The following is a 10,287-nucleotide window of genomic DNA, read 5'->3' as shown; positions in this document are numbered from 1 at the left end:
GTTAATATGAAGGATGAAATAATAATGGTAAGGCTTTTTTGAAATTATTTAACTGTCTTGAACTTGAAGTTTTAACAATGTTTGCCAAGCTCCGAAGGAGTTGTCTAGTCATTGATTCTATCATTTCCCTGATGATCACTCTGAAGCCCTGACACAGGGCCACGTGTATTTAAATGACATCAAGCCATGGTTTGGTCAGCTTAGGTTTGTTGAAAAACCACTGATTGTTTGTCTGCCAGTTTTTTTCTTTTCTTAGTTTCTGCAACATGAAGGCTGTGGAGTGGCTCGAGAAATGATTAATCATTGTACTGTAATTAGCTTTGGGAGATGATCCACAAGATTGACTGACTGATTCATGTCTTTTATGGTGATGTGTAAAACCACTGCCTGATGTGTTTATAACTTTAATACAGTATAAATAAAATCAACTATTTTGATATGTGACCACATGCTGAAGGACTCTTTGCTTGACTGACAACCTGTTGTTCAGAGAACAATCTCGTCCTGATCCAGTGGCACGACTTCTACCACCGACTCCATATTTGCTGTAGTGGTTTACCCTGATGTAGTTAATATATCGACAACCGTTCATTTCTGGGATTTTTTTCCGGTCCTGCCAGATGTCCGTCCCCTTCCTCTTTCTTTGTGTTGGCATTCTAACCTCCGGTGGATTTCTGAGGACTATGGTGAACTGCTCCTCAGATCTCTGCAGGGTAAGTCCAGACAGCTAGCTAGACTAGTCATCTGTTACATGACTAACACAACTTTTGAACGTACACATGTTCCACCAAAACAAGTTCCTTCCTGAGACTATTTAGCAGAGCCACCGTCGCTGCGTCTGAAGACCATTGTGATTGGTTTAAAGAAATGCCAATAAACCAGAGCTTCCTTCGCAGTGCTCCAGAGTAAGGTCCCTTCCACAGATGCATTCTGTGATAGGAGAAAAAAATCACTCTGGGTTTTTGCATTTCTTTAAACCAATCAAAATCGTCTTCTTGGGCGGCGCTAAGCTCCGGATGCAGCGACAGTGGCTCTGCAGAATAGTCTCAGGAAGGAACTGCAAAAGAAAAGGCCACATACAATATTAAATGAAGTTAACTGTTGATACAATACAGTAACGTGAGCTATTTACATTAGCGGATACATGCTTAAACCTCATTGGCTCTTACCAGTGTATCTCGGTGTATGTACTCCCACCAATCGGTCCCAAAACGTCCCAGTTAGAGAGGAAATGCCGTAAACATGTTCTTTGTAAATCTTTACAATCATTCCCTGAAAGAACCAAGCAGGCCTGCCTTGTTGCACCATCCAAAGTTTTCTTCAAAATTTGACATTTTCAGCGTGTAGCTTGCTAGTTTGAAGTTAGTCATTTACTGAAGCAAACCGAATTAGACAACGGCAACACACAGAGAGAGGAAGGGGAGGGACTCATGCGCCGAATGTCCAGGCAATTATCCTGGAAATGTACTTTTGCTGATCCAGACTATGCTTACAGTAACACATGTATGCAGGAGAGCAAATGATAACTCTAGTATTAGGTGAACAAGCAACTGTACCTTCTAGTGTCAGAATCAGAACATGATTTATTGCCAAGTGAGTAACACTTAAGAGGGATTTGTCTTGCTGGTTGGTGCATGCATAAACATAAACATATTGAACATAAATATGAAACAAACAAATACCGAAACAAATAATGCAATTTACAAAATAGATGTTTAACATAAGAAAAAAGAGGCTATATAGTGCAGAATGTGCAAAAAAAAAATTGAGTATGTGCAATGGGCAGGTGTAGAGTCCAGGATGAAGGTTAATGCAACGTGTAGTGACTAAGGGTGGGGTGGAGGGGGTTAAGAGTCAGTGTCCATGAGGTCACATATTGTCCTCTAGCTTTCCTGTTAAACTTGGTTAGTGATTACAGAAACCAGTGGAACCTGACCTCAGTAGGAATAGAAAGACAACTGGAACTTACTAATTGAACAAGAACAATTCTTGAAGGAACACAAACTATTTACAAAAACAATGCACATAAAAATGTTCGCAGGACTATTGGAGGCAGCACTGAACATTTTCAGAGCTTTGCAGTTTTTCTTAAACACAGGAGAGAAAGGTTTAGAGCCCCTGGACTTACTTTCAGGGATGTGAAATTTAGCGAGCAGAAATACAAGATTTATTATGAAATATTTTCCCTCCTTGTCTGTCAGGCAACCAAATCTTTATTTAAACAACATTCAAAGAGCATATTCAGAACATCAAAACAAAACACAAACATACATTATGCTGGGGGGGGGGGATTGCATTTGCATAACAAATAAATCAGTTCATGAAGATGTTATAGTAGGTAACGTGACATAGATTGATTTATTTCTCCGCAGATATGATTTTGACCCCTTTATATTACCCTTGAAAATGTCGGATGATCATTTGCAGGTTTTACTTTATTGGAGAATGCTTCATAAACATAACTTTAGTCCACATAAAGCTACAATTTGGAACGACAGGTACATTCTACACAAAAGGAAATCTCTATTATAAAGATTGGATGGAAAAAGGAGTTTGGGCCATAGTTCATTTAATGGATGATGGAGGGATCGCTCCCATAAACAATACTCTGTTGTTGTGAAGGCCATTCTGGTGGCTATGACAACCTGATCAGGGAAATATTAAGATATCCAGTGAGGAAAAAAATAATTTAAAATCCTTTATAAACCAAACAAAGGAAGGCTTAGAACATCTCCACTTACTGCAACGAACATAATATATACCCATAAGAATAATCATATTGACTAAATCAGATACTGATTAATCTATATTATCCATATAAAAGGGGATGTGTGGTAAGTTGAGTAGGGATATTATCAATCTTAACAGGGCAAAAAAGAACATGTTAATTACACAAGGGTCTACTTCAAATTTCTATCTTTTTCAAGTCAGTGACCGGATAGATCTTATACATTATTTTAAAGTGAGTCTCAGAACGGTGCAGAGCGCACACAACATGGTGTTCAACGCACCCCCGTTTCAGTTTAAAAGAACGTGTTGCTACGTTTTGTCGGTGCTGAACGCCCATGTGAGTATCAGATGGTAAAGTTTGGTATTTTTCTTCAAAACAAAGAAATAAAATTTTTGTGCAATAACATTTATATTATTAATACATTTTATATATATATAGTTTTTTTTTGATAAGGTTACCCCAAATGTTTTTGAAACAATGTTTTCATATTTATGTAAAATGAATTAAAAATGTTTTTTCAGTCTTTAAAAAAGGAGGAAAAAATAAGTGCCTTGAGACTTGTTGAATTACTTGAAGTATAAATTAATTAAAGCCCCCCTTTATTAAATGTGAGTTAATTTATAAGCTTATTTTGATTTATTGATCTATTATATATATTATATATAGATATTCTTAGTTTTTATTGCTTCATGTGGTTTTCTTATTGTTTTATTTATTTAGTTTGTTATTTCCTCCATTTTATTTGTATGCTGCTTAGAATTATTTGTAAAATTGTTAAGAGGTATACTGTGCCTGTTTTGTATTTGAAAGCATTGAATAAAAAAATATATACCGTATTATGGTAGAGCAACTCAATGACGTATCAGCGTGCGACGGTGAGGAGTAGAAGGACCGGACCCCGCAGTATGGTAACCATGCGCATGCGCATTCTAGACTTACGGTAACATTAGAGACAGAAGTTTTGGTCTTCTCGCCGATAACCTCGTATTATCTGTGGGTAGCAACGCGTTAGTCACACATTAAACAGGTAACGTCAAGTAAATTAAGTACATTCTGCTGTGAAAAAGTTGAATATAACGTTAGCTAACGGTTGCAGATTAACGTTAGGTCCAGTTCTTCTCACGTGCTAAAGTGACGTGCTGCCTCTAATGTTGTGCTGGTTTTGTGTTTTAAATTCTTACACGCCATGGTAGTGTTCTAATTGTTTCTTTGAAGGTAAGTCCTTCAATCTTAAAGACTTAAAAGAAAAAAAGCCTGACACAATTCCTGAATGTTAACAAAAGTGTAATGTTAGCTCCAGTGGTGTAGTCTAATGTATTGTAGTGGGTATACTGTGCTTTATAGGCCAGAATCTGCTTTTTTTGGGGGGGAGGGGGGCATATCATAGTGGGGGGTCTGGGTGTCCTCCCCCAGGGAAGTTTTGAGCATCAAGGACTTCATTTCCTGTAATTGGATACCCTTTTATGCACCAATTTACGGTGGAAATCCCTTCATTTAGCCTACGTGAAGAAGAAAAACCCATATGACAATTCAAAATATATCAAAATATAATGTAAAGTATGTTGTTGTGGGTCATTGGGCATTTTTAAGTGGGTATATGGAAATCCTGGAGCTTTCTTAGTGGGTATACTCCGTATACGTAGACTACACCACTGGTTAGCTCCACCACAACCTCCAAACACAATTTTGTGTGTGTGTGTGTGTGTGTGTGTGTGTGTGTGTGTGTGTGTGTGTGTGTGTGTGTAAATAAATACATAAATTGACCGTGACCTATGCCAATCATGCTAATTTGCATGATTAAAGAACAACAGTTAGTGTAAATAGTGTTAGTGGGATTTCTACCAGTCTATCTTCCCTTAAAGTACAGTACGGATGCTCCTTTCCTTCCCGCAGACATGTCGTGTTTTGGTGGCGACCCTAACTTCTGCCCAGAATGTGGGAATGTTCTTCCTCTCCCAGGAGTAGGCCTACAGGACACAGTCCGCTGCCCCCGCTGCTCCTTCTGCATCCCTGTAGCAGGTACCGACTCTCCGTCATGTCCCGCTCTGTGTCCCGCTCTATGTCCCGCTCACTTCGAATAGGGTTGCGATATCAATATTAATTTCGATATTTTAAAACGTGTAAAATTACAAAAATAACAGGGAAACGCATCAAAATAGATTCATAACAAATTAAACAAGTTTTCTTACAACACAAGGTTTATTTAAACTGACATATTGGACTGGAACAACTTGAATAAATAAATAAGGACCATGTTTACAGAACAGGACATGTTTTACTGGATGTACAGTATAAAATATATAAATAAAGAGAACAGGACATGTTTTACTGGTTGTACAGTATAAAATATATAAATAAAGAGAACAGGACACGTTTTACTGGTTGTACAGTATAAAACATATAAATAAAGAGAACAGGACATGTTTTACTGGATGTACAGTATAAAATATATAAATAAAGAGAACAGGACACGTTTTACCGGTTGTACAGTATAAAATATATAAATAAAGAGAACAGGACACGTTTTACTGGTTGTACAGTATAAAACATATAAATAAAGAGAACAGGCAAGTTTTACTGGTTGTACAGTATAAAATATATAAATAAAGAGAACAGGACACGTTTTACTGGTTGTATAGTATAAAATATATAAATAAAGAGAACAGGACACGTTTTACTGGTTGTACAGTATAAAACATATAAATAAAGAGAACAGGCAAGTTTTACTGGTTGTATAGTATAAAATATATAAATAAAGAGAACAGGACACGTTTTACTGGTTGTATAGTATAAAACATATAAATAAAGAGAACAGGCAAGTTTTACTGGTTGTACAGTATAAAACATATAAATAAACAGAACAGGACACGTTTTACCGGTTGTACAGTATAAAATATATAAATAAAGAGAACAGGACACGTTTTACCGGTTGTACAGTATAAAATATATAACTAAAGAGAACAGGACACGTTTTACCGGTTGTACAGTATAAAATATATAAATAAAGAGAACAGGACAAGCATTTTACCGGGTTGTACAGTATAAAATATATAAATAAAGAGAACAGGACACGTTTTACCCAGTTGCAGTAGTAAAATATATAAATAAAGAGAACAGGACATGTTTTACTGGTTGTACAGTATAAAATATATAAATAAAGAGAACAGGACATGTTTTACTGGTTGGACAGTATAAAATATATAAATAAAGAGAACAGGACATGTTTTACCGGTTGTACAGTATAAAATATATAAATAAAGAGAACAGGACACGTTTTACCGGTTGTACAGTATAAAATATATAAATAAAGAGAACAGGACATGTTTTACTGGTTGTACAGTATAAAATATATAAATAAAGAGAACAGGACACGTTTTACCGGTTGTACAGTATAAAATATATAAATAAAGAGAACAGGACATGTTTTACTGGTTGTACAGTATAAAATATATAAATTAAGAGAACAGGACATGTTTTACCGGTTGTACAGTATAAAATAAATAAGAGAACAGGACACAACAAAATATTGCATACTTATCGCAAAACTTTCGATATAATATTGCACAGCGTGATATTGCGATAACGATATTGGGTCGATACAGTTTCCTTTAGGATTTTTTTTAGCCGTGGGGGCAGGTCCAAACACCCTTTCACATTTCACATAACACTGAAATGTCTTACCCTATTCATGGTGAAGAAATAGCCTACACACGTGAGCAAGGGTGTTCAGCAATCGCTATCGAATCAACAGCCACATGCAATTTAGCTAGCAGGTGAAGAATACAAACAATGAAAACCAGGTAACTTAATTTAAATTTGCAAGAACTATAGGCTAATACAATACCATGCTTAAATGAACTGACAACATAAGTTAACAATGCAGCCCTTTTTCTGATACCGTGGGGGGCAGAAATGTTGCCGTGGGGGGCCGGACACGGTCAAATCAACATTGTGGAAACACTGGTCGATTATATCATGCACCCCTAACTTCTAAGCATGTACACTAGGGCTGGGACGATTCGTTGACGTAGTCGACGTCATCGGTTACGTAAATGTGTCGACACAAATAATTTGCGTTGATGCGCCACACGTAGAAATCTAAAAATATGGATTCATCGCAAGTTCAACAACACATTGAGAAAAAGGCTCGCACACGGTCTTCTAAAGTGTGGGAGTGTTTTACTCTTAATGCCAACAACAACGTGGTAGTCTGTAGACTTTGTAAAATGATCCCTGAGTCAGGATAACAGCAGCAAAACACCGCAAGTTCTGCGCAAGCTTCTCCCGTAGCTCACCCGTATACAGTATGTCCTGCACTGACTCGAGTGGGAGGTAAACTGTGCTAAATCGTGTCTCCCCCATCTGTAGCACTGTCTTCGATAATTGCGCAACCAGGCCACATGGTTCCAGTCCTTTATAACAGCCCACGTATTAAAACATTGTCGTGTTTAAATCGGGCTCATAATTCCCTTAGAAAGGAGAGGGACAAATTGCACTTTTTTTTTACAGTTTGTTTTTATTTAAGTTTTTTATTTGTGTATTTCTCCTGAAAGTGACTTGAAATGTTAATTTGTTTTATTGTTGGATTTATTTGATAAATCTGATTTCATATGTTGCTAAAATTGCACTTTTTTTTTTTACTGTAAGATTAAAGGGAGAAGACCTTAAAATATGCGAGCTAGCTACCAGCAAGATCTTGCTGGTATATTTTAAGCTTTTTTAACAGGGTAGGTGAATTTAAACAATGTCTGAGTTGAAAATGCATCTTGATGTCACGTAAGAGCCCTGTTCATGTTGCACAGACATTTTAATTGCATTTTGTGTGTGTTAAGAGGCACAAAGGCACTCTAAAACTTGCTCCGACAGCTGCCGTTTTAGCTGAGTGGAAGCTCGTAGACGTGGCTGCAATACTCCGTATTGACTGCACCGATTTGGCTCGTTTTTTTTTTTTTCTATCGACTGTACTTATATTTATAGCGATCAAGATTAACGTAAAAAATTGGCCGGAATTCTCCTTTAACCCTCATGTTGTCCTAGGGTCGAATTTGACCTGTTTCCAAGTTTTTTTTTTTAAATCAGAAAATGGGAGGTTGAAAAATAAGCGTCGAACAAGGCGACAAAACCTTGGGGGAGGAAAAAGTGTAAAAACTATTGGAAAAAGTGACAAAAACTATGAAAAAAAATTTCAAAAACACCGGAAGTAAGCGTGAAAAACTTTGGAAAAAGCGGCTAAAACGTTGAAAAAGTGAAAACTTCAACAAAAGGGACAAAGACATTGGGGGAAAAACAACGATAAAAATTTTGAAAACACAACATTTTTTGTTGTTGACATATGCAACAAAACATTGAGATAGTGACAACAAAAGTGTTTTTTTCATGGTCGAGGGAAAGACAACACAAGGGTTAAACAAACAAGAGTCAAGGAAAACGCCCGCTGCCCTGAGAGTGACCGGAGGGTGCCAATATGGGATTGAAAAACCAAATTTATTAGCCTGACAAGCCAGACCCACATCCAGATGTTGGGTCTGGGAACTCACCATTGACAGGGCTCTATGTGAGGGGCGGGATAAACAGTTGTCTTTCAAATTCCCTCTGCAGCCAATAGGATAGCGCTACAACCAACCAGAGCAACGAAGAAGGTAGCGGAGCTAGTTGATAGATTAAACTTTTGCTATCTGGTCGGCAAAACTCTGAACACATCTTCCTTTTTTAAGAATGACTTCAGTGCCGTTCTTTGTTCTTTTCTCAAAGAAAAGCTGAACTCCAAGTCTTCCAGAAGACCGCTGTTCCCAGCAGCAGCAGCAGCAGCCATAAGCCCCGCCCACCGACTCTATACACGATGTGATTGGCCTGACTAGAGTTTGGTTTTTCCAGCTCGCAAGTCACCAGAGAGTCCCTAGACCCCCCTGGCTTCAAGTTAAATCTGCTGCCACTAGGGTGTGTCTAGATTTATAGGCTACAAAGTTACATAATTGTAATATCATTTTAAATAAAAAATATTTTTCTTTATTAAAACAAGATTTGGTCCTCATAAAATATTTTTCCAAAAGATCATTTTTGAAACGGAAAGAAGGGGGGGTCGTCCTATTATCGAGGTCGTTTTATATTTGGCTCATTCGGTATGAATGCAGATAATTTTGGTTTGATATGTCCTGGGTTTGAGATTTCTTCCTCCACCCTATAACAGTGGATGGAGGTGAATGTTTAGTTTGTTGTGCTGTAAGCTACAAGATTCAGCTACACTCAGTAATCCACACACACCTCACTGTGAACAGCTTCAAGAAAATGGCCCATATGTAAACTGCCGATATGATACCATATTTCTAATATGTTGCCTCCCCCAGAGTTCGCGGGCCAGAAGATCTGCTCGACGGTCGTGTTCAACCCCGTGGAGCAGTCGTCGGTGGCTCTGGAGGACGAGGACAACGCTGAGCTGAAGGGTGCTGTGGTAAGAAGACACTCTCTGACTGCTGCGTGGAGAGCTGGAACTATTCCAAAGTTTTGCTGTACTATTAATTGTCTCAGAAATAATTGTGATTAACAATATCATTGTCTCTTTCAGTCAAATTTTAAAACACATTTATTTATTACTTTTTTAACCCTTAAATTTGACCCATTTAAAAAAAAAAAAAAAAAATGTATGTAAGAAATTTGGGTTTCCATCAACCAAATAAAAGAAGCTTTAATAACGCGGGATGTTTTTTAAAAACATTGGGAAAAGCAACAAAAGTTTTGAAAAGATAACCAAAATGATTAAAAAGGTTTTCATTTAAATTTTATGAACCAGAAAAAAAAAAAAGTTGGATGGTTGATGGGAAGACACAAGGGTTAAATAAATTAAAGTTTTGATTGAATCCCAGGATACATCTTTTGGTTATATCCCTGTTATGTGACCCAGATAATGGAATAACACAAACAGAATTTTTCCCCCCCTTTTTTTTTTTTTTGTTTTTACAGTTTTAAGTTCCAATTAAGTGCCAACTACTATGCACAATTATACCTGCTCTCTCTAGATTGACCGGCGCTGCTCTCGATGCAATAAAGAGGGGATGGTTTACCACACCCGGCAGATGAGATCGGCAGATGAAGGACAGACGGTCTTCTTCACCTGTATACACTGCAGGTAATCCATCTGAACATGCTGTGGGTTGTGGAAACTTCATTCAAACAGTGTGTGATCTTTTTGATTTTGGTGTTACAGGTATCAAGAGAAGGAGGACTCCTGAGAACAAGTCCAGCTCACCTTCTCCATTCCTCTCCATGCTTGTGCTCTCATGTTGCTGTCTGATAGTTGGATGCTTTCCCAACACATGGATTGTAAATATAACAGTGGGCCCTTCACTGGTGGTTTATCTTACTGTTCTGGAATTTTTAGCATTCACACTTTGAATAAAGTTTGACAAATTAATCTTAACTTTGGGTCAACTTGCTATCTTTTTCTGCCTGAGCTTTCAGTTGCGTCTTGCGGTCTTCATCAGTGGATAAAGTGCGCTCAGGTTTAATGGAAATACTGTAGCTCAGTTCTCATTAGCCCCTTTCCCACAGCCTGTTCAAGG

At 37.6% G+C, this 10,287-nt stretch overlaps 1 protein-coding gene across 4 annotated transcripts; it reads left to right on the top strand.

The window, feature by feature from the left end:
• The first annotated feature begins 3,619 nt into the window (after positions 1 to 3,619).
• Positions 3,620 to 10,145, top strand: polr1h (RNA polymerase I subunit H). Of its 4 annotated transcripts, XM_039820720.1 has the most exons (6): positions 3,647 to 3,758; positions 3,925 to 3,946; positions 4,625 to 4,750; positions 9,076 to 9,179; positions 9,745 to 9,854; positions 9,933 to 10,145. In XM_039820720.1, the coding sequence occupies exons 3-6, from the start codon at positions 4,627 to 4,629 to the stop codon at positions 9,955 to 9,957; spliced, it is 363 nt and encodes a 120-aa protein (XP_039676654.1). In that variant the 5' UTR covers positions 3,647 to 3,758; positions 3,925 to 3,946; positions 4,625 to 4,626; the 3' UTR covers positions 9,958 to 10,145. The 4 variants fall into 4 exon arrangements, with proteins under 4 accessions (XP_039676655.1, XP_039676652.1, XP_039676654.1 ...); XM_039820721.1 differs by lacking the exons at positions 3,647 to 3,758; positions 3,925 to 3,946 and adding an exon at positions 3,620 to 3,639; XM_039820718.1 differs by lacking the exon at positions 3,925 to 3,946 and having other exon boundaries at positions 3,646 to 3,758.
• Positions 10,146 to 10,287: the final 142 nt, after the last annotated feature.

The sequence above is a fragment of the Perca fluviatilis genome, chromosome 13 (assembly GCF_010015445.1).
Source record: "Perca fluviatilis chromosome 13, GENO_Pfluv_1.0, whole genome shotgun sequence".
Lineage (NCBI taxonomy): Eukaryota > Metazoa > Chordata > Actinopteri > Perciformes > Percidae > Perca > Perca fluviatilis.
The sequence above is the reverse complement of the archived record's forward strand: the minus strand, read 5'-3'. Positions and strand labels throughout refer to the sequence as shown.